A 23,411-nucleotide genomic window follows, 5' to 3' on the forward strand; every position below is an offset into this window, starting at 1 on the left:
TGTGCACGCAGGAGATGAACGTGGGCGCAAGGTATACACTTGCAGCTTATTCTGAAGAGAAATGAAACTATGTTGCATTTATTTATGAGAAATCCAACTCTTCAACATTCACCTGATTTTTGAACGGCGTGGCGGCGCCTAGCATTCCTATATTTGTTTCTGCGTGGACTTCAAAGCCATTCACCTACCTGCCCTCCCACCTGTTTGTTGTGGCGGTTTCTTAGCTTCCCTGGCCCAGCCCACCCGTCCTGACATATCTTGCTGTGCGTAAATCAGCGTTCTGTAGGTCGTTCGATCTTGTCGATGCTCAACACATTTAGCAAATGTAATGCTATCTATTCCGCAAGGCAGTTGCTAAACTTATGGTGGTGCAGTTTATTTTGCAATCAGCATGTCGTCATCAGCACTGCATGGTTCCAGCTAGCAGGCTGACCTGAACCGATTATTGTAAAAATTTTGCACGTCTGAGAAAACTCGATCTCGGTTCCGTTTGTGCCTTTGCATATTCTGCATCTCATAGCAGCACACACTGGGCGACTTATCGATTCACAAGTTCAAATAAAGTCAGCCTATAACCTGCGTTGACAAACGCGCTGACGATCTACATGTGCATTGCAACAGTCACCTTATTTTTTCGACCTGCCACGCGGACTTCCCGTAGCTCTAACCGGCAACAGCTTACTGGTTCAAGAAAACGGAAAGATCGTGTTTCTAACGTGACTTTTTGGAATCGTGAGGTTAGTGCATGGGCGCACGGATGTGAACAGATTGCGCAATTTGAGAACACAGAAAGAGCCCGAAGCTTTACCGCGGAGCGAACTAAATTTCTGGTCAAATAAACACACACACACCGATTCCTTTTAGGCCTTTATTCCTTTTAGGCTGTTAGGCCTGAGACGCCACCGAGAGCCGAGAAAGTGTTTTAAGTTTTGCCCAACAGATGGCGCCACGGCACCTTCTGCATACACAGTCATTACCAGGACTGATGTATGCAGATGACATTGTACTTATGGCTGACAGCAAGGAAGACTTGCAGAGATTAATGGACATCTGTGGTAAAGAGGGAGATAGCTTAGGTTTGAAGTTTAGTAAAGAAAAATCGGCAGTCATGACTTTTAATGATAATCAGGGCAGCGAGCATAGGATACAGGAGGTTACGCTGGAGGTGGTGGATAAGTACAAATATCTTGGAGTGTGGATAAACAATGGGGCTGAGTACCTAACGGAACATGAAAAATATGTGACGGCTAAAGGTAGCAGAAATGCAGCTGTGATGAAAAATAGGGCACTGTGGAATTACAATAGGTACGAAGTGGTGAAAGGGATTTGGAAAGGGGTGATGGTCCCTAGTTTGACTTTCGGCAATGCGGTCCTGTGCATGAGATCAGAGGTTCGAGCAAGGTTGGAAGTTAAGCAGCGAGGGGTAGGTAGACTGGCTCTGGGAGCACACGGAAATACACCAAATCAGGGGGTACAGGGTGACATGGGATGGACGTCATTCGAGGGCAGGGAAGCCAGCAGCAAGATAGAATTTGAGGAGCGATTGAGAGAGATGGCAGAAAAGCGGTGGGCAAGGAGAGTTTTCAGTTATTTGTACATGAGGAATGTTGATACAAAGTGGAGGAAGCTGACCAGAAAACTGTCAATCAAATATTTGGACTGCAGGAGGGGTGCAAACCAGGAAACAGCGGTTAAGAAAAAGGTTAAGGAAACAGAGAGGGGTCTGTGGAAAACAGGGATGCAGACGAAATCAGCACTGGGCACATACCGAACTTTCAAGCAAGAAATTGCCAAAGAAAATATCTACGATAATCCTAGGGGAAGCTCTTTGTTGTTTGAAGCCAGGACGGGAGTATTGCGGACTAAGATGTACCGAGTCAAGTACACGTTGTGCTGTGCGTGTGGAGAAGAAGAGGAAACGGCTGAACACCTCATACTTTTCTGTAAGGGGCTTAACCCTACAGTGCAAGGCAACGGGGCTGATTTTTTCAAAGCATTGGGGTTTAGGGACAGTGAAGGCAAAATAGACTTTAAGCGGGTAGAAATAACCAAACAGAGGTTATCTGATTGGTGGATAAAATTAAGGCAGGGGTGAAATTTCACCCACCACAAAGTACAAATTATGCTAATAGCCATGGCTAGGTGGCGTATGCCACCGCCCGATTTAAAGGGTTCAGCCTCATCCATCCATCCATCCATCCATCCGGAGAAGAGAAAAGGGAGAGGGCAGGGAACCGGGTTTATCGTACCACGCGGCAGGCATCTAGTAAAGGAGGCATTGCACTGGGGATGGTAACATATTTAGCTAGGTCTAGATAAAACATTGACCTTTTGATAAAATTGAGATTTCTTTACGCGCGCACGATAACATTTATTCGCACAACAATGTAAATCCGTCGCTACTCTTTTTCGCGATGTCGCGTTCATGCGGTTGCTCCACGCCGCGACACGACAGCGCGACAGGGTGTGCCTGTCGCGTCGCTTGAATATCGCGTGCATGCGGTTGGGCCTTAAGGATTGAGTATTTGCTGTCAATGATTGCTAGCAAGCTAGCTGGTTTTGTTGTCATCGTGCACGTTGGCACTAACAATACTGTTGACAGTGTCAGTGTGTGCATCGACAAGTATCGCCAGCTCGCTCAGGGGATCATTGAAAGGAATCCCATGGTGCATGTAGCTTTTTTTGCCATTCTTCTGACAACTACATAAAGGTTAATGCTGCCCTGATGCAGTACTGCCACGAGGGTGGCTTCACCCTCCTGGGTGGTCTCGTTGATGACTGGCCCAGCTACCTGAGCAGAGATGGTGTCCACCTGAGCCGCTTTGGTAACAAGGTGCTGACAGAGTACCTGTACCAGGTGGCCTGCACCCTGTCCATCCATCTGGAGAGAAGCCACATCCAGCAGTGCTACAAGGAGACCCGGGCACCTTCTTCATGGACCAGTTGGAATCGGCAGGACAAGCATCCCTGCCATCACCGAGGCGGAGTTTCCCCCAGTTAGTTTGCATATTTTCATTTCTTCTCATGCAGCAAGTGGACCTTCCACAGCACCAGCTCCTGTCTAGAAAGCCAGCAGACCAAAACCCTTCAAGGTGCTGGCTTTTCACTTTCTGGCGGTGTCCGCTGCAAGGGTAGCAAGGCTTGGTGGACCTGGGACAGCCTGCCTTCCCCCATTTTCCATGGCACAAGTGTACCAAGCAGAGGTCTGGTGAGCCAATGATCCCTGGTCGAGATGCAAGCACCACTTGTGTCAGGAGAACTAGGAGAGCCACACAGAAGCATGAGAGTGCTCATGTTTTCATTTTCATTTTAATACCTTAAAGACCCCTTGACAGGGGTATTACATAAGGGGTGGGAATACATTAGTACATAATTTGTATAATACAGAAATGAACACGCAAACAATAAAAGAACAAAAGAAAACAACATGAGTTAAGGTGTTACATACGTCAGCGCAAACACATAGACCTAAATAATACAAACTAAATTGCACGAGCATATAAGTATGTTAGCAAAAGTCACTTTCATTGTGAAAAGTGCGCAGTGACACTCTCCATAAACGTACGAGGGCAAGTGATGGCGGCGATTTGGTGGGGCAGGTTGTTCCAATCTGTAGCGGCAAGGCAAAAGAATGTTATGTGCTTCTTCTGTTGGAGAAGGAGAGGCCAGTGCTTGAGAAGCAGGTGTTTCAGAGGCTGTCTTCCAGTGTGGTGACAGTGAGTGGAAACAGTGAGTGGTGACAGTATCGAAGAGGCGGTGGCAGAAGGCTGCGGCACTGTGCAAGCAAGAATGGAGCTGCAACCTGGCTGCAGACAGAGAAGGCAAAATTCTTGCTGCGACAGTTGCCAAGTTCTTGAAATTCGCTTCACCTTTGACAGCAGTTGTAAGCAAGAAGCAGACACACATTGACAGTGGAAAGTCTGAGTCTGCTTCTTCTCCATCCACGCTGCTGCCTGTGCGGCGACGTTGCCTCGTTGAACCACATCCTCTGGGGCTGCCAGGAAGATCCACCGACCTCGTCTCGCCACCCCCCACCAACGAACAATGGGAGGCCCTTCTCTCCAGTGCCGACCGAGACATCCAGACACGGGTCCTGGCACGAGCTGAAGACGGCATCGTGAAGCACAGCCTGGCAGCCTACGTGGCTGTCTCCCTCACCCCTTCTAATAATAAAGTTATCACTCACTCACTCGCTCTACTGTCTCTGGTAGCAAGCTTGAAGGACAAGCCAGTGCCTCTCGGGATGCCATTTGTGATAGTTTTGGCAAGGTGCAGCATGTGGCTAGCAGGCAGAATAAAGACTGCTTGGTAGTTGCTATGGCTGAGTGCAGACCTGTCATAAATGGTGTTCCAAATGAGGTAACTGTCTGCAAATATTGTAGGCCAGGAACAATGCATGATGTAGGGCAGATCATGAGTAATCCTGGCACAGAGGCTGGTGACCTTAACAAAGCTGGGTGCATTGCTTCCACACGACTTAGGTGTTGTGAGGATGCTTTGACATCCAGCTGCAGGCCTGCCAGCTGTGATGCCGAGGCTGTTCGTGAAGGAGCTGGTGCCAACACAACCAGAGTTCCTAACCTTGTGAATGTGTTGCATGGTGGAGGCAGCAAAGTTTATTTAAATGCAACATTTGATAATTTTATTTCTTTTAGGTAAAGCTTTAATGAGTGGTGCAAGTCTCACTGAAGTCCATTTGCAACAGAATCTAAAGCGTTTGAGTATATTAGGATTTCATACTGCTGTTTTCATGGTCGTGCCATAAAACCATGAGGCACAGGAAAGCGATCCAAGCAAGCATACAATGGTGCTGGTTGTGAAATGGCAGTATCTGTAAGCCTGTGCAAATCGCCTACTCTGCACTATAAAATAACCAAGCTGCAAACTAAGCGTAATCACGCTTAGTTTGCAGCTGATTCAGTACGCAGAATTCTTTGATTTTGCCAAATGATTTGATTGGCCCAAAGCATTTTAAAAATTTGGTCAGAAAAACAGAAAACGGGCAAGAAGTTAACTACGAAAGATGTTAACAATTACAAGCAAAGGTTTTCTATTCCTATTCGCAACGAGCAGGCTCACGGAAAAATGGTTTTAGAAAAAAAATAGACACCTTGTTAGCAAATAATCCAAACTGGGTCATTCACTATGAAAAGAATCAAAGTAATAACCTGCAATTTGTGCTGCTTCAGACAATGCACATGCGTGAGATTTTAGAAGAGTATCCAGAGATTTTATTTATTGACGGAACATATAAAGTAAATATTGAAGGCTATATCTTGTACTCTATTTTGATTGAAGACGGTGGAAGTCGCGGGAGACTTGTGTGTTATGCCTTTTTAGGAAATGAAACAACTGAAATTGTGCAGGCTATATTTGCCAAGTTCGCAGATTTTAATGCGTTTGTTGTGTCGGCTTGAAGAGTAGTCATGACAGATAAAGATATGAATGAGCTACGCATTTTGACCAAGATTCTTCCTAATTTTGAAATTTTGTTGTGTACATGGCATGTGCTGGCACTGCTTTCAGCAAAAGGTAAATGGGAAAGCTAGACTCCAGCGTGATCAGTTACTTCCTCTCTTAAAGAAAATCGTTTATTCCTTCACTATGCAGGACTACTTAGACAGGCTTGCTGAGCACGAAGCTATGGCTTCTAAAGATTTTATTTCTTATTACATGCAGAACTGGCACTCCTGTAAAGAAATGTGGGTACATGCATATCGGCAAGAACTTCCTACATTTGGCAAGAACACGAATAATCACATTGAGTGTCACAATCAAAAGATTAAAAGTTATCTCACTTAAAGCATGCATTTGGTTCGAGCCATAGAAGCATTAGTAAGTTATATTAACACGGATTTCTTATCTTAAAAATTTTCAAAGTTTAAGGAAATGAAGCTGAACCTAAATGTAAGAGATGCCAGTGAGCTATTTCAGCTAGCCTTGTCCCGTAATTGTACTTCTGAGGCCACAGGTAAAGTACTTGAGCAGTATGAACAGTTTAAAGGAGTAGATTATCTGGTCATTTCCATTACTAAATCTTAAGTAGTGGCTTCAGCAAGTTCCAAGCACAGTGTTTCATTGCATGTGTGCTGACGCGTTGCATGTGTGCCTTTTATAATCAGTACAGTTTGCCTTGTGCGTACATGTTAGCAGCTCGACATTTTGACCAGCAAGACCTTTTCGACAAAGCATGCATACTGGACAGGTGGTGCAAAGATAGTTTCCTGAGCGCCAGCTGCATGGCCTCTAGTGCCACACCAGTAGTGACAAGCAGCATTCAGCTGCCGCTATCTGCGAAGCTGGACACTGCACAAAAAAAGTATTCCTACACCTGCAAGACACTTTGTGAAATGTTCAAGGCTGTTGCTAATGTATTAGCTAATTGTGGTGAGAAGGAGCTAATGGAGCATCATGTCAGGCATTCTTCAGGAACTTAACCACCTTTCCTAGTAATCAAGTTACAGTTAGCTTACAAGGTACACCAGCTCCATTACCCCAAATTACTGCTACGAGCAGTTGCAGGCATTCGAATAGTACAAAGCTTGTACCTTTGGTGAAAGCAAGAAGAGGACGGCCAAACAGTCAAAGCTGTTAAGCGCAAGTTCTTGTCATCGCCAAAGAATATAGTAGGCCTTGCAACGGTGACAGCAGACATGTTAAATGTTTGCAAACGCTACTTTCTTTCAGATGTCGATTTAAATGCTTTAGTACAGGGTACCTCGATATCAGCACAATACTTAATTCATTCAAAATTTCCTCATTGGGATGGCTTTCAAGATGTGCTTCTTGGCCAGTGTTTACTATATACTCAAGTAAAAAGCCCTTTTATTCAAATCTTGCATGTCCGAAACGCCGATCACTGGCTTACAGTAAGCAATGTTGATGCTGATGAAAACAGTCTTTGTATATGACTCAATTGACTAAGATATTCCTTCTGATGCCGTCAGGCAAATCTGTAATATGCTAAAGTTAGTCGCCAAAGCTGACTATTCGCACTAAAGGGACACAAAACTAGTGCAACACCCTTGACTGTGGCTTGTTTGCAATAGCAAGTATGTATTACGTAGCACCAGATAGGAGTCCAGAAAATTTAAACCTTAATCAAAGTATGTTGCGCAGACATTTGCTGAAATGCATACAAAAAGGCAAAATGGACTATTTTCCACTCGCAAGCTCTCTCACTGTTTGTGTGCGGCCAAAAGAATGCATTTATGAGTTGCATTGTGTGTGCAGGCAACCGATGTATGGTGGAGTAGTACTGGACATTTCTTGTGCATATTGTTCAAGAAGGTTTCACAGAGCATGCCTTGGCCCTTTAGCAGATAAATTAGATAACAAAGTAATTGTGTGCTCTAAGTCATGTTTGGCTACTGCCAAGGAAAATATCGATACTCATAGTACATAGCGTTCTTCTCTTTGTACAGTTCTACAGCGAAACCTGAATATAACAAACCAGACCAGCATAAACTGAATTATCCTCTATATCGCACACACAAAACTTGCTGACTGATACTCGTGTCAAACACTTGCTCATAACAGAGGCTTTTTTTTTTTTTTTTAGCCTAAATGGTGAGAATGCTCGGAAGCATACCAGCAGTGTACTATAAGTAATATCCAATCGAGTCACTATTTTTAGTGACTGGCAAGCTGTTCCAAGCCGAAGTAAAAATTGCTGTCTACTATGCGTAGTTTTGTTTACAAAAAAGCAGATACCTCTGGCCTAATTTTCCACTGAAGACAAAAAATTCGTGTAGAACAAACACAATGCAAAATTTTGTTTCATTTTGTTATAGGTGACTTTGGATTTAAAGAGTTTCCTAATATAGTTTCCTAATTACTGCAAACACGTACGCTTATTCCCGTTGGAAGTTCCCACTCTTTCAATTAGTGCATTTAGAATATTTGTTATTTTTTCCCTTACGCATATATCGTGAATTTATAAGTCTATGTATGCACCCGTTGATTTATTTGCCTAGAAATACATTCGCCACTTTTCGCGCCACGCAGCTAATAAACATGGTTTATTTCACTCTAATATTGTTTTATTCGATCATTGTCCCTGATCAATATCCATCAACAAGAAGCGCGCGTAAAATGACACGATATCAATAATAAAATGTTCTTACGTAGCTTCATGCAAGTTGCTGACATACCAGTTACTTTTAGAAGACAGTGGTAAAAACAGCAGTTCACTTGGCTAAAACTACATTTGGTACCGGCCGTCAAGAGTCATGGGCGCACCAAAGCAACTAAAACATTAAAAAATGTACCGCACAGACGTTCTGCGAGAAAAACTGGGCGTCCGCCAGTGTCCGTGTCCGCACGTTCGCTAGCATACGACGCGCTTGACAACGACAGCTAAATTGAAGACGTCGCGTTGTATAATCCATGCCTCAAACATATATGCTTGGCAAAACGGTGTAAACATAATTTTGCAGTTGAAATAAAGCACTATTTTAAGAGCGTACTATGCGCAATCGGCCTCGGCGCCCGCAGCGAAAGTACGTTGAATATGCTGCGGGGCGCGTCTCCGCTCCAATTAGAGACCTGAACGTCGCCCCCGAGGGCTCCGATGTCGCTGCGCATGCGTGAGCTGAGAGAAGGTGAGAAAGGAGGTCAATTATCCGGCTAGTCGATCGTCGGACCTGGTCGGGTGACGTTGGATGGATGGATGGATGAGGCTGAACCCTTTAAATCGGGCGGTGGCATACGCCACCTAGCCATGACTATTAACATAATTTGTACTTTGTGGTGGGTGAAATTTCACCCCTACCTTAATTTTATCCACCAATCAGATAACCTCTGTTTGGTTATTTCTACCCGCTTAAAGTCTATTTTGCCTTCACTGTCCCTAAACCCCAATGCTTTGAAAAAATCAGCCCCGTTGCCTTGCACTGTGGGGTTAAGCCCCTTACAGAAAAGTATGAGGTGTTCAGCCGTTTCCTCTTCTTCTCCACACGCACAGCACAACGTGTCTATACCTTGGTACTTGACTCGGTACATCTTAGTCCGCAATACTCCCGTCCTGGCTTCAAACAACAAAGAGCTTCCCCTAGAATTATCGTAGATATTTTCTTTGGCAATTTCTTGCTTGAAAGTTCGGTATGTGCCCAGTGCTGATCGATTTCGTCTGCATCCCTGTTTTCCACAGACTCCTCTCTGTTTCCTTAACCTTTTTCTTAACCGCTGTTTCCTGGTTTGCACCCCTCCTGCAGTCCAAATATTTGATTGACAGTTTTCTGGTCAGCTTCCTCCATTTTGTATCAACATTCCTCATGTACAAATAACTGAAAACTCTCCCTGCCCACCGCTTTTCTGCCATTTCTCTCAATCGCTCCTCAAATTCTATCTTGCTGCTGGCTTCCCTGCCCTCGAATGACGTCCGTCACCCTGTACCCCCTGATTTGGTGTATTTCCGTGTGCTCCCAGAGCCAGTATACCTACCCCTCGCTGCTTAACTTCCAACCTTGCTCGAACCTCTGATCTCATGCACAGGACCGCATTGCCGAAAGTCAAACTAGGGACCATCACCCCTTTCCAAATCCCTCTCACCACTTCGTACCTATTGTAATTCCACAGTGCCCTATTTTTCATCACAGCTGCATTTCTGCTACCTTTAGCCGTCACATATTTTTCATGTTCCGTTAGGTACTCAGCCCCATTGTTTATCCACACTCCAAGATATTTGTACTTATCCACCACCTCCAGCGTAACCTCCTGTATCCTATGCTCGCTGCCCTGATTATCATTAAAAGTCATGACTGCCGATTTTTCTTTACTAAACTTCAAACCTAAGCTATCGTGAATACAAGCGTCAGCGCCGCCTTGCGGCTGCATCTGAAACGCGCACGCGAGCGGCGGGGCCTTCGTCACACTTCCCCGTTCTAACCACTGTAATTATGACAAGAGTGTGAACAACTTTCGTCGTCTGCTACTGCTATCATGCGGCAGTTGCGACATCCCCATGACGAGGTTTTCCGCTCCCTTCAATGTGCTGATTCTTACTACAGCCACTGTATTCTTACCCTACGTTGGTGGCGCCGCCATAGACGACGGCCTTTTCGCGCTCATCCGGCAGGCATAAATTATATATGAGGCTATGTAGGAGGCTATAGGAGGCTATGGCTAGATTATATAGGAGGCGATGGTATTGTCTGCAATTTTTCAAATGTTTGCTTTGGAGACATATTGGATGCATAATTTTCATCACCAAGTGCTTTGCCCCGCGAGATGTAGTCGCGCTTCAATCGCACGACTATCATTGATGTCGCTGCTCATTGGCTTGGAACCGTATTTCAGCCTCGCCTTCGCGACCATGTGAATTGGCTTCCCAATGTTGCTTCCTGCATGCGTTCTTACAAGGGTTGATGTTCCGTGATCGTACATTGACTTGTCCAAGTCCTGTGCACCTGTACTTTAATTTATCTTGAAAATGAACATCCGTTGCGCAAAGGTAAGAAGTGGTATTGGTGTCTGTGATTGCGCGGCCACTTTTGAGATACCCCGTCACTACGAAGGGTTTGTCAGTTACCGCACTGCAACCGTTGTAATCAGCAGTGTTGAGTACGTCGATTCAGGAGAGCACCTGAGATTATAATAAAGCGGGCGCTGCAGGATCTGCAGGGCTCCTAAAAGGCAGCGGGGAGATCGAAGCTGGAACCGTGGATTCGGGCCGCCGAGGCCTCGGCATACAAATGCGGACAGCCGTGTGCGCACGCGGAGGCCCCAGCGAGCCCTCGGATGTGGCATAACTTTCTTGTGTTGCTTCTCTGCATTTTCTGCTGTTATTCATTTATGCATGGCAAATTTCAGAGAAGCATACTTTGCTTAGATTGTGCAGATTTCTGTTGAAAGCACATCTCGAGTGTTTCTTTGGAGTGTTTCAAGTAATGACTGCAACTTTATGCCAATCTCTAGTGGTTAAGAGCTTATTCCTCATACAACGTTTCATGATTTTAGAATAGAGTCCAATTACCCAGTTAAGATTAGACACTTGTGCGACGAGGTTTGGCCATGCAATTCCCTGTTTTGCGGCTCCATCTTCAAGGAGACGATGGAAGAAGGCGTTTACTTGTTTGTAGTGGGTGTCCGAAAACTGACCGTGCAGTGGAATGGGTGGTCTTAAAATTTCAAGTTTTACTTACGGCAGTGCTGTGATTCCTGCAAAATAGGCTGAAAATGTTCACCACCGGCTTGAAGACGTGTCTGCGCACGACACTGCATAATGCACGGTGGAGGTTTGCTGGAGTTGTGTGCTGGGCTGTCTGTAGCAGTGTGAGGGTTGTTCTCATACACCCGTCCTTTGAGTGCGCTTATTGAGGCAAAGGCCCTTGAGACGAGGGCCTTTGAAACTGCCCAACTCTGTCGAAGGTGTTGTGTTGCTATCACAAAGCAGTTTTCAACAGGCATTGAGAGTTTCACTAATTTCATGTTACAGATGAGTCGCCAAATGGTCGCCATACCAAAGCTGCGCAAGAAAAAAAAAAAAAAAGAAAAAAGACAACTAATCGATAACTTGTAGCACTATCTGCGCATATATAAATTGCTTTTAACTCGACACTGATAGTTTTAAGAGAATGTTTTGAGGGCAGACATTTATTTTTCCTCTTGGTTTGAAAACACTGATATGAAAGGGCATGCAATTGCCACTGGAAGACCATTGAGAATTCGAAAGAGTTCCATGAAACTGTTGACTCGATTGACTTTTGACTCAGTGGCCATTGAATCAACGCGTGTAGCAGTGCTCAATTTGCCATTGATTAGGGAGACTGCCAGTTTGAGGGCCTTCGAAGTGTCCATGTGACGTTGGTCGTACTTTGTGGACTTTCGGCTTGAGGCAGCTCTGTTTCGAAGCCGGTGCCTCTTCAGTGCGGTATAGCGCTGCGATTGCGTGTTGTCGCACTCCGTCAGAGTAATTGTGGCTGGTCAGTTGCTGTGGACAATTAGATGAACTCTTAGCTGAGTGTGTTTGCAGTTCTTAAACCTTGCCATTGGTGAGCCATGTGAACATCTGGTCTTTTCGTTGGATGTTATTTGTTGAGGGCTATTTATAGCTCCCACGCACGCACTAATAATTACAAATCAGCATGAATAAGTGATGCATCAATACAGAGATTTCAGTTCACCGTGCTGAAGGAGCATGAACTTGGACACCAAACTCAACGAAAGAGGGCTGTTCAAGTGCTGAAACAAGTTCAAGCATCTGTGATTAAATAAGCATGTTATCATTTGAAAGGCAACTGATGACCATTTTATGAGCAGAACTCTCTCCAAGGTGCGTGATTCAAAGTGTCGTCAATGTATTGGGCACTGTGGTACAGCATGCAAGTCATCATCAAATGCCACTTATATTTGGCAAATTTGATGACAAAGAGTCTGTTACAGTCAACTCATGGGAGCAGGAAGTAGCTGACTGTGCGTTGGAAGATTGGAACATTGTCATATTGAGAGACTTCAGGTGGATGCAGGACCATCTGTGTCTATCCTTGGTAGCAAAACTCTCCGCAGGTGTTGGGCTATTCCAAGTTGAGAGTAGCTGTCCAGGGATTCCACTCTACGTTGACTTGAAAGATCGTGAAATTTATTACGGGTACAAAAGTGCGCAGATTACAGTCCCCATGTAAAGCTGTCGGGGTTGCTTGCAAATTAGGTCAGGTGAGCTGTATAAAGACAAGGGCATTAGATACAAGAAAAAAAAGAGCACAGCTTGAAAGTATGTAAATTAAATTTTTACATTAAAATTTTACACATAAAAATAAAAACAGAAAGGCAATGCACCCTTTAGTTGATGACAATGCATATGGAGGTTTGCTGCCACCCGTTAGTTAATGGAATTCATTTGAAGTGCTCAGTCGATGCCTGTCAAAAAAATGCCAATGCCTGTCAAAAAGCAGCTTTTGCAGTGCACATTTAAGTGTGTCTATTGGGTGCCATGCTGAATGTGTGTGGTGCAAGCATCGTGTGGATTCGTGCAAGCAGCAAAAGAAATATGGTTGAGTTTATGGCACTAGGAAACATAATGAATGTTTCAGAAATCATAAATTTAAGGTGCAACAAATGACTTTGTGATCTTGGAGAATGCCTTGCATGATTTTATGGCAGTGCGATTAGAGCAGTGATTTCCACAAGTACCAGATGCAAGTTTTCTCATTAGCCTGAATTGGTTTCGATTACCAGGTAAAAAAGAGCCTGAAGGCAGGCTTATAACACCAGCATCACTGTGGTGCAGTCTCCTTGGCAACACAACTGCTAGATTCAGGCTAAGGAGCAATTGTTTTCTGGGCAACTGTTTATAATAATGCGTTAGTATTAGGAGCGTCAAAGTGTGGGAAGCTGGTCACGTGGTAGAGGTGTTTGTGGTGGTGGTCTGCTCCAGACAGTTTGCTCCTCAAAGAGGCAGGACATGTGTAGAGGAACAACTTTGCAGTGTGGTCAATCATAGATCCGGGACCTCAAAGAGGTCTGATGTAGTGCTAATGCAATTCACTTGCACTTTCCACTTCGCCTTTAAATTTTTAAAAAGTTTGACAACTTTCTGGACAGACCTCATGTTTTGCCTTGACAAGTCAGCTGCTAGATTTTCAAAGGGGTACCTAATGTACAACTGGAGCTTGTAAGTCTTTGATTACCACAGTGATGGTTGCACGGTTATCTAACTAACCAGAAAGTTGTGCTTCTGAATCCAGACAAGCTCTGGCATTGCCCAAGGGCCTGCTTTTATTTTAAAGATGTATACATTAAAGCTGGTCATTTGGTCGATTAACCTTTCAATTAATCGATTGAAGCATTAATCACGAATAATTTCACAGGACTAAAATCAGTAGGTATAACTATGCTAGTTGTAAAAACAGTGATGTGCGTCCTGAAGACAACATCAATGTCATGCACCTTCTCTTCTGCAGCTGGCATTGTTAATAGGCACAGCAATGCTCTACTGCCAAGCTACTTTGCCTCCGCAGCTATGCCTCACTTTGACGTGCTTGAATGTTCATTCATTACACAGTGTTGTTCAAGTAATAATAAAGGCAACTGTCGATTCAAATAGCATGTTTTCTTTTCTTTCCTCAAAGTGTATGTATCGTGGCAAATCGCAGGCATTGATTTTTTTGTTTATGTACGTAAATCTTAAATCCGAATTGTCGGTTAATTAATTGATTAAAAGATACCAAATAATCGGGTTAAAATTTTTAATCGAAGCCCAGCCCTAGTATAGATTGCTTTAAAAGTGAGGCTGCATAATTGTTACCACTGCATTATCTACTGGGAGGCCTTGCACCTCAACCTTAATTGTATTTTACCATGTTGTGGATAATCATGTTGAGTTTAATTTGGGGGGTCCTGAAACAGTGGGTTATGAGGGAGGGTTCTTTAGCATGCACACGAACATGAAATGCAGCACCCACTGCACCTTTCGCTGCGCAGAAGATGGACCCCTCTTTGCAATAAATATGGTTCACAAATTTTGTTGTTGGCACTGAAACGTTGTATGACTAGAGACCTTGAACACCTTGATTAGATGTAATACACAAAGTTCTCAAGAAGCAGTCTAGCAAGCGCCCAATTACGCAAGGGCAGGATATTCAACACACAAATATAATGAGAGTTGTAACATTATGCTCCAGCACATGCATTACCATCAGGCAAAAAGTAAGCTTGGTTTGGGCTCCTTGCATCTAGGCACATGCATGCCGCTTATTGTCTTAGCAACAATACGCAATTCCTACCATAAGTGTGTTTTATATTTCGTGTTTGGCAGCAGAACATGTCATACCTGCCAACTCTCCTGATAGTGCCCGCCTCAAGCTTTATGAAAACACCCATTGCTCTGTGTACTTTCTGTTGCAAGTCTTCTGATGGAGAGAAAGCATGCCAGACTGGGCCAGCCTCTGGTGTGGTCGGACACTTTCTATGCAGACAAAGCAAAATCATCTAGCGCCTGCAAGACATATTCGGTCAGCACATTTTCACAGCCATTATTGCGCACCGGCAAGCGGCTCAGAGCGTCTGCATTTGCATTGAGCTCCCCTTTTTGGTATTCAAAGTCGTATTGGTAAGCCGCTAAGAGCAGCGCCCAATGTTGAATCCTTGCCGCTGGCATTTGCCGAATTGGTTTGTCTGTACTTGGCAAACCAGTAAGAGGCTTGTGATCGGTAGCAAGGGTGAACCTATTGCAAAAGAGATAATCTCGGAACTTGACAACGCCAAAAACGAGCGCTAGTGCCTCCTTCTCTAATTGGGAATAATTGCGTTCCGCTGACGGGGGTAAGTGTTCTCAAGTGGAACGCAATGGGATTATCCACCTCGTTCACGCGGTGAGACAAAACTGCGCCTATTCCCTCGCAGACGCGTCGCACTGAAGCCGCAGGGTTTCTGAGGATCGTATTGTACGAGAAAGTTTGCTGCGCTCATGGCACGCTTTGTTTTTTGGAAAAGCTGTTGCCTGCTCAGGCTCCCAACACCATGACACTCCGTTAGACAACAGTTGGTATAACGGAGCTAAAGTGGATGGCAAGTTTGGCGGAAAGTTGGAGTAGTATATAACCAGTCCCAAGAATGCTTTTAGCTGGCTTACCGATGTAAGTGGCTAGCACTGCCTACAAATTGTCCTGCAGTGGATGAAGGCTTCTTGCATCGATTTGGTGCCCCCAAAAAATGCCATTTCTTTTTCCCGGAACCCTATTGAGACAATTGTCGTTTGAACACTTGCCGCAGCACCGTGGTGTCCTTTTCTGCTACAATAATGTTGTCCGGGTAAACTTCCACCTCTGGTAGGCCCTGTAGCACTGCTTCTATGCGACACTGAAACAGCGCCGGTGCCGAGGCCAAATGTCAAGCGGTTGTAGCAGAAGAGGCCTTTGTATGTATTCTATCTTGTTGGCTGCTTCATCAAGGGAAAGCTTGTTGTATGCATTTCGTAAGTTGAGAGTGCTGAATACCTCACCTCCTGATAGCGCTGCAAAAATATCAATTTTCGGTAGCAGGTACTGTTCTACTCGTGTCACTGGGTTAACTGTCAGTTTAAAATCTCCACACAGCCGGACGTCTCCGTTCTTCGCTACAGGCACTCTGGCGTTGCCCATTCAGCCACGCTAACTGGTGCCACCCCTCCCACGAGCCGGTCGATTTCGGCTGCGACTTGCGTTCTCATGGTATACGGCAATGGTCCCAGAAAACATGAAAGGCCCAGTGGGGTTTTCTGTACTGCAGGCCACCACTTGCAATGATTCTTACACAAGCTCTTGGAGATTACGCTCCCCAGTGACCCCGTATCGACAATCCTTTGCAGCCTTAATTTCCCACGTTTAGACGTGCTCAATTGGCTGCACCATGTTCTTATTGGCCGAACTGTGCGCGATGAGAACTTACAGCATCTCTTGTTCACTTTTGCATTCCGTTCCTTCGACAGCAAACATTCGTGATGTGTGGACATGGGCTCCTTTGCCTTGCAATATGCCCTCTTTTACCACATTGGTGGCAGACAGAACTCTGATGGCACAATGCCGTTCCATGTTGCATCTGTTGCATGAAAGGCTTGGCGGGTTGTAATTCTTCCTGCAGTGTCTTTCTTTCTTAAGAGAACTTCATGTTGGGCAAGTTGCTATCTATTCATTATAACTACCTTAAGGCGCCAAAAAGCACACAAGAGAAGACAACGGGACAGAGCGCCACTCACAACTGCTTTATTATACGAAGGCACATACATATTCAGTCAGCACCTGCGCAACAAACATTCATTCAAGCATCAGGTGCGGTATGATAAGGGACGCTGAAAAAATTTTTGCTCAGCCTTGTACAAGAATGTGGAAGTTTCACTAACGCACAAGCTACCTTTTTTGCTGATGTAGAATTCTTCCATCATTTCCCTGGCTTTTATACCTTTTCTTCTGGTGAGAATCCACGCATCAGAAAAGCATGGCCCACAAGAATGCGAGGGGCAGTTTCTAATATGCTTAGGCAAATTTGGGCCCTCTTTATTTTGCTCAGTTTGTTCATGTTCCCTGATCCGCTCATTTATAAACAGCACCCGGTTTGTCCTATATGGGAAGTTCGGAGGCCTTTGCTCTCGGATAGGAAAAGGGAAAAGCGGTTGCGGAACTAAGCATGCACGACCGTTCATGAGATGTGCCAAAGGGGTAGGTTATGAAGTTCCCCTCTCCTGCGGTCGTTCCTATTTAGGACAAACCGGGCCGGGCGCTGCCTGAATGAGCGGATCAGGGAGCACGAATGAAACGTTGAGCAAAATAAACACTTGGTTGTGCTAACAAAAATGAATGTTTCTTGAAAAAGGCTGTACTCGGGGGTTTTATACCCTGGCCACGCGGCCGGAGCATGCGCAATTTCAAAGCATGCAGGCACGTGCTATTATCGACATGTTCTTCTGCGTGTGCATCTGACGATCTGTGATACAGCAGCTCCCACTCTGAAGAAGTGCAGGAATTATGCCAACTCAAAGCTTGCCGCTAGAAATTATTTCATGGAGTTTCACAGTGGAAGCAGCTAAGAAACGCACGTACATGTTCAGGGACATGCATGTTCCAGAGAGTAACAGACGGTTCGTACACCTCCTTGAAAATAAATGTGCTGCTTGAATTACATGAAAACTAGGGTTGGGGGTGACCTTCGAACATTAAAAGTAACAAACTCCGCTTAGCGGTCTATGTCGTGCATACTGTCTCTCAGGAAATGATCCTAAATAGTTTATTTTTAGAGTGTCTAAACGATTGCCCACAGCCACCAAGGACAGGCTTGTTTAAATCACCTTTGCCATCATGGAGTTAGACAAAAACAGATCTAACGACCAAGCTATGCCACAATTTTTTTGTTTTGCTAGTTGCTTCACACCGCAGCCATATCATGGCTCCACTTTTCGAGCCATGCCTGGCAGAAAGTAGACGAGTGTCTTAATTTGGCTCAAGTTGGACACTACTAACTGTCATGCCAGAAGGCAGTTGAAATCTTTACGATGGGAAAGTCATAAAAAGGGACCTGGGGACGTATTCTGCGAGAGTCCACCTAGTGGACTGTCCATTTCGGTGGTTCCTGATTGGCTCCAGCTGTACAAGTGAGACGGAGACTGGCTGGCTCTTTCTCGCTTGTGTAGCTGGAGCCAATCGGGAACCGCCGAAATGGACAGTCCACTAGGTGGACTCTTACAGAATACCCCCCTGAAGAGCTTGAGTGTATCAATACAGCAGCTGCTTAGCTGCAAGAAATTGCAGCTAAGAGGGACAATTCACTATTTTTCAGTGTATGTGTGCGAATAAGGTTTGTTTCCTCCTCCTTGAATTTTGCCTTCGGCATCCTTGAAATCCTTGAATTGCCCTTGAATTTTGAATCAAATGTGCTGTATGAACCCTGGTAACATATAAGCTATAAAAAGTATAATTTTGAGAAGTATTCCATTATTGTTTGGAAGGCCCAGATAAACAAAGAAGGGTTTAAGGGTTTCCGCAATAGTGGAAACCCTTAAACCCTTCTTTCTAAAAAGATGCCTCGCACTGTTTCAGCTATCACTGTTAAACCATAGAGCACTTCAGAAAACAAGCATTGAAAAATGAATATATACAGGATGTTTCAGCTAACTTGTCATCAGCCTGTTTTTATGTCCACTGCAGTACGAAGGCCTCTCCTTGTGATCTCCAGTTACCCCTGTCTTGCACTAGCCGATTCCAATTTCTACCTCCATATTTCCTAATTTCATCCCCCCACCTAGTTTTCTGCCGTCCTCGACTGCAATTCCCTTCTCTTGGCACCTATTCTGTAACTCTAATGGTCCATCGGTTATATACCCATTTTTTTCTTTTAATGTCAATTGGAATATTGGTTATCCCCGTTTGCTCTCTGATCCACACTGCTCTCTTCCTGTCTCTTAACATTACACCTAACATTTTTCGTTCCATTGCTCTTTGTGCTGTCCTTAACTTGCTCTCGAGCTTCTTTGTCAACTTCCAAGCTTCTGCACCATGTGTTAGCACCGGTAGAATGCACCTAACAGAATTCTACCATTCTACCTAATAGCATTCTAATGCAGCTAACTTGTGCCAAGTTAAAAAAAAAAGTACAAGGTGGGCGCTATGCGAGTGCATCTAAAGCAGCATTGTTAGCTGTCCTCTTGAGCAACTCAACTATCTTTTCTATGAGCTTAAGTCATTAAAAAAGAATATTGCCTTTTAAAGTATTGATTTAAATGCAAAAATGGATTAGTTGTAGAGCATATTGAAAAATATGCAAATGAATTTCTTATGAAAATAGGTGTTGTGGATTTATTTTTGGGGGCTCCAAGGAAAGTGCACCAAATCTACTTGTGCCCAGCGACATTGGTGCCTTCAAACATGCCTCCAATGAAATGCTGCATGCAGGCCCTGAAGGAGGTTCCACTTTTGCGAGTTTGACTGCTGAAGTGATAGGCAAATTCTTGAAGCCGTGCCAGCATTCTTTTGCTGTTGATACACTATGTGTGCGAAGGTGTTACGACAAAGACAGTCGTTGCTTTGCATGTGGCCTGCGTGCAGCATTAGAGTGTACACAAGAGGCTTGTAAGCTGCTTGGGTCACAGCAAAACACAAGCACACTTGAGGTGTACGCAAGTCACTTGCGTCCCGTAATCCAAAGCTGTCTATTGATAATTCGTTCAAATATTAAGGACACGGAAGTCGCTGTTTGCAAGTGCCTAGTCACATGGTACATTTTCAGCTTTCATTCGCTGTCATTGAAGCCTCGAAAAAAAAAAATAGAACCACAGTAGCTGTCTTAATGGGAAGAATAGAGTTGGATATTTGTCAATATACTCTACAACCTTTTTATTCAAGCTCTTGCATTGAAATCGATATATTAAAAGTTGGTTAATTACCTAATGTCTGCTAATTAAGTACTTATGCTGAAATACTGTGTTCAAGACAACAGTCAAGAATACTGAACTGGTTGCATTCGTGTAGTGTTTTTAAGACTTGCAATGCTTCAAAAAGAGACAACAATCTAATGCCTCATTTCCATTTACAAATAACTGCCCTGCACTCGTTTCTGTTTTCAGCAAGTGCTTAAACAAAAATGAGCAAATTGCTTTATTTACTGTTTCATGGCTGCTTGATGGTGTGCTACATTATGCTGCTAAGCTTGGGTGGGGATTTCCACCACTATTTTGGTCCACTGAGCTGGATGAATGTGTGTTGCAGAAAAAGGCTTTGAGTGCATGCGTCGTTTCCATTTTCATCGGAAAATCCGCTTGCCCTGTGTGATTTGGGGCACTCGAGGTGCATGCCACACAGGGTGCGGTCATCCAGACTCGTGTAATAGAAAAGTAAACCATTTGCCACACGAGTGAGTTTTTTTGTCGGTCGGTGGGCAGCAGACTGCACGGTTGTTGATGGCTAATGTTTTCTTATGCAGACAGAAGACCTGATGAACATGCAGCACTGCAATTTGCTGTGTCTTCCAGAGAACTATCAGATGAAGTATTACTTCTACCATGGTCTGTCGTGGCCACAGGTATTGCACATCGCCAACTGCTTGTGTGTAGATGTGTGCCTAACGCAGCCTTCATTTGTTGCAGCTCTCATATGTGGCCGAAGATGAGAAAGGAAAAATTGTCGGCTACGTGCTCGCAAAAATGTAAGTTGCTCCCATTTCATTTGCTGTTGAATTCGTATCTTGATGGTAGATCATGGAATTTACCTTGTGCACCCAAATTTGCTCTGTGCGCAATTTCTTATTTTGACCACAAAACACTGCGTATTGGCAGTTTGCATTTGTGAATTGCATGTTACATTTGGTGATAGCCCGTGCGCTGTATGTACCACATGTGCAGTTGTCAAAAGTAGAAATAACACTACTTGGTGTAAATAATCCTAAATGCATAATTCCTGATTCTATGCCACTCTTATCACGGCTGACCCCATTGATAATGTTGTGCTGCTCTGACCGCTGATGAAAAGGCATAGAATCGTTACATTATACCGGCATAGATTTCATAGAAACCTACCAGGTGTGTTTGATGACACAAGAAGCTGCTGCTGCTTGTGTACAGTGTGTAACTCGAAGGCTTTGAAAATATCTAGCCATATATGTTTTGTGAGATAGTGACATCTTTTAGCTTCTGTCGTTGTTGCCATACTTCTCTCAGTGAGTGAGTGAAATAACTTTATTTAGGTCCATAGAAGACGCAGGGGAGACCCCGCGCCACCCGGCTAGTCCCACGTAGGGACTGCCAAGCCGAGCTTGACGACCCGATCGCGGGCAGTCTGGACAGCCAGGGTTTGGTCGTTGAGTTCGGCACTGCCCAAAAGCGCAGCCCACCTATCCTCGTTGAAGGCAGCCGATGGCTTCACACTCCCACAACACATGGTTCAATGTTGCCGTGTTGTGAGAGTGTGAAGGCCGAGAGCACTCTCCGTTTTGGCGATGATCCTTCTGAGTGCGGTACCATTGGCACTGTTAGACTCGATATACATCCCCAATATTCGGGGCGAGTCCACTCTGGGAACCGGGGACCCGTCACCAGTGAAAAGCCCTATTTTGCTTTTGGACGCCGGTTTCCAATCACGATGGCCACCACCTCTGGGTCTTTTCTTGTAGAGAAGTAGCTCAGACTTGGATGGAGAACATCTGAGCCCAGTGGGGCAGAGGAAGCGCTCGGTCGCATCGATGGCGCCCTGCATGGCGTCCTCAACTTGGCCGTCACTCCTGCCAGCGCACCAGATGGTGATGTCATCTGCGAAGATGGTATGGTTGATTCCTTGAATCTTGGCGAGCTCCTTGGAAAGCCCGATCATTGCGATGTTGAATAATGTTGGCGAGATGACTGAGCCCTGAGGCGTGCTGCGTGAACCAAGGGTGATTTCTTGCTAGAGGTATCCTTCGATCTTGAGCTTGGCAGTTCTCTGGCTAAGGAATGATCGGACGAAGTCGTAGACACTCTTCCCAAGCTCGAGGCCGGCAATAGTCTGGAGAATGAATTCGTGTGAGATATTGTCGAAAGTCTTCTCCAGGTCACTTCTCTCAGTTCTTAAATTTTATGATTGTATTTAAGCATGCCTCCACAAGAAACTAGGTTGGCATACTCACCTATGCACACTCATTTTTGAGTCATGAGTGACCATGATTATGGACATGAGCACTGATGAGTGAGTTTATGACTGGTGCATGTGTTGCCGAGCTTGCTATGGCGAGATAGTCTTCTTGACTGTTGCTGTGTGGAGTTGATGGAAATGAGCCATGCATTGATGGGTGAAAAAGAACTGCTTCTGCATACATCAGAAGTGCAATGACTGGCAGTGGATCACAGGCTGGATGAAGTGGTGGAGGACACAGCTTGTGAGCGACCTTCGTGCAAACAAGTCCTTAAAAGCACAGGGACGTGGTTGTCTGCGGCTTGATCGTCGGGCACCAGAGGGCACCTGGTTTGAAGGTGTTGCCTCCACAACTTGTAGCTCTGACAGAGTTTGATGACTTTGGCGACAGTGCGAGGACTCTTATATAGCAACATCTGAAATGTGTCTTCAGGCATTGGCGCGTTTGCAAAAGTCGACAACATTCTTCATATAACTAGTACGATTCTTGCTGACCTGTTGATTGAGTATGCAAGCGTTGCTCTGCACAAAGGTTGCATACCGCTGGGTCAATGAGAACTTAGGCAAACCTGGTCTTAAAAACAGGTCATGTAGTAGGGTCGGCTTCATGGTTAAAAAACCATAGCTTGGCAACGTTTGATAGATAGCTACTGTTATGCACACTCACTCGCTCGTATGAGGAGATCCAATCTTGGTCTTTACACCTGTGCCAATGGAGCGGTCTCGCCAATGCCAGGTTGGGCGTCAGAGGAGTGGCACTTGCTTCGTCGGGCGTGATGGGGAATAGCGTGCGACGCTGAAGTTCCAGGGTGGACAAGGACCTTCACCAAATGTAATGAAGTTTAGGACGCAAGCTAGCGAGTTGTGGGCACAAATATGCACCAAAGCTCAGCAGCCATGATCTTATGCAGGTGGTGATGTCACTTAGGCACAGGCCACTTTTTTTTCACTATGATGAAGCATCTCTTTCTGACAGAGTAGACAGATGAGATGTGCAGTAGTACTGCTCATAGGTCGGTAACTCGCTCGGACTTGCACGGATTCGCAAGTCTAAGCCTGAGCGAGCCTGACCAAGTCCTAGGAGTGTGAGTCAGGGTTATATTTAAGTACGTCTGAGTTGCATGTGATTCCTTCTGCTTTTCAATTAAGCAAACTACAAGCAAGGGTGATTCCGCATGGTCTCAAGCTAATAGATGTTTATATTCAGGAGCAGTGTCCATAGGAAACTATGACCTTGAGTGAGGAACTGCAAACAATAGACTTGTACATCCAGTAAATTGAAGTTTTCAAATGTATGGTACAAGAATAAACCTATGGATGGCTGGTCACCAGTACACATTGAAATGT

The 23,411-nt window shown here is 44.8% G+C and overlaps 1 protein-coding gene across 3 annotated transcripts in view; it reads left to right on the plus strand.

The window, feature by feature from the left end:
• Positions 1–10,297: 10,297 nt before the first annotated feature.
• Positions 10,298–23,411, plus strand: part of LOC119456281 (N-alpha-acetyltransferase 10-like) — a 71,332-nt gene continuing 58,218 nt past the window's right edge. For all 3 annotated transcript variants that reach the window (XR_007465285.1, XM_049660874.1, XM_037717980.2), the window contains exons 1-3: positions 10,298–10,453; positions 20,386–20,484; positions 20,549–20,607. Coding sequence is in view for 2 of the 3 variants with exons in the window: in XM_049660874.1 (XP_049516831.1) it covers positions 10,433–10,453; positions 20,386–20,484; positions 20,549–20,607 (179 nt within the window). In the remaining variant the exon portion in view is untranslated. The remainder of the gene's footprint in view (positions 10,454–20,385; positions 20,485–20,548; positions 20,608–23,411) is intronic.

This window comes from Dermacentor silvarum, chromosome 1 (genome assembly GCF_013339745.2).
Source record: "Dermacentor silvarum isolate Dsil-2018 chromosome 1, BIME_Dsil_1.4, whole genome shotgun sequence".
NCBI classification, from domain to species: Eukaryota; Metazoa; Arthropoda; class Arachnida; order Ixodida; family Ixodidae; genus Dermacentor; species Dermacentor silvarum.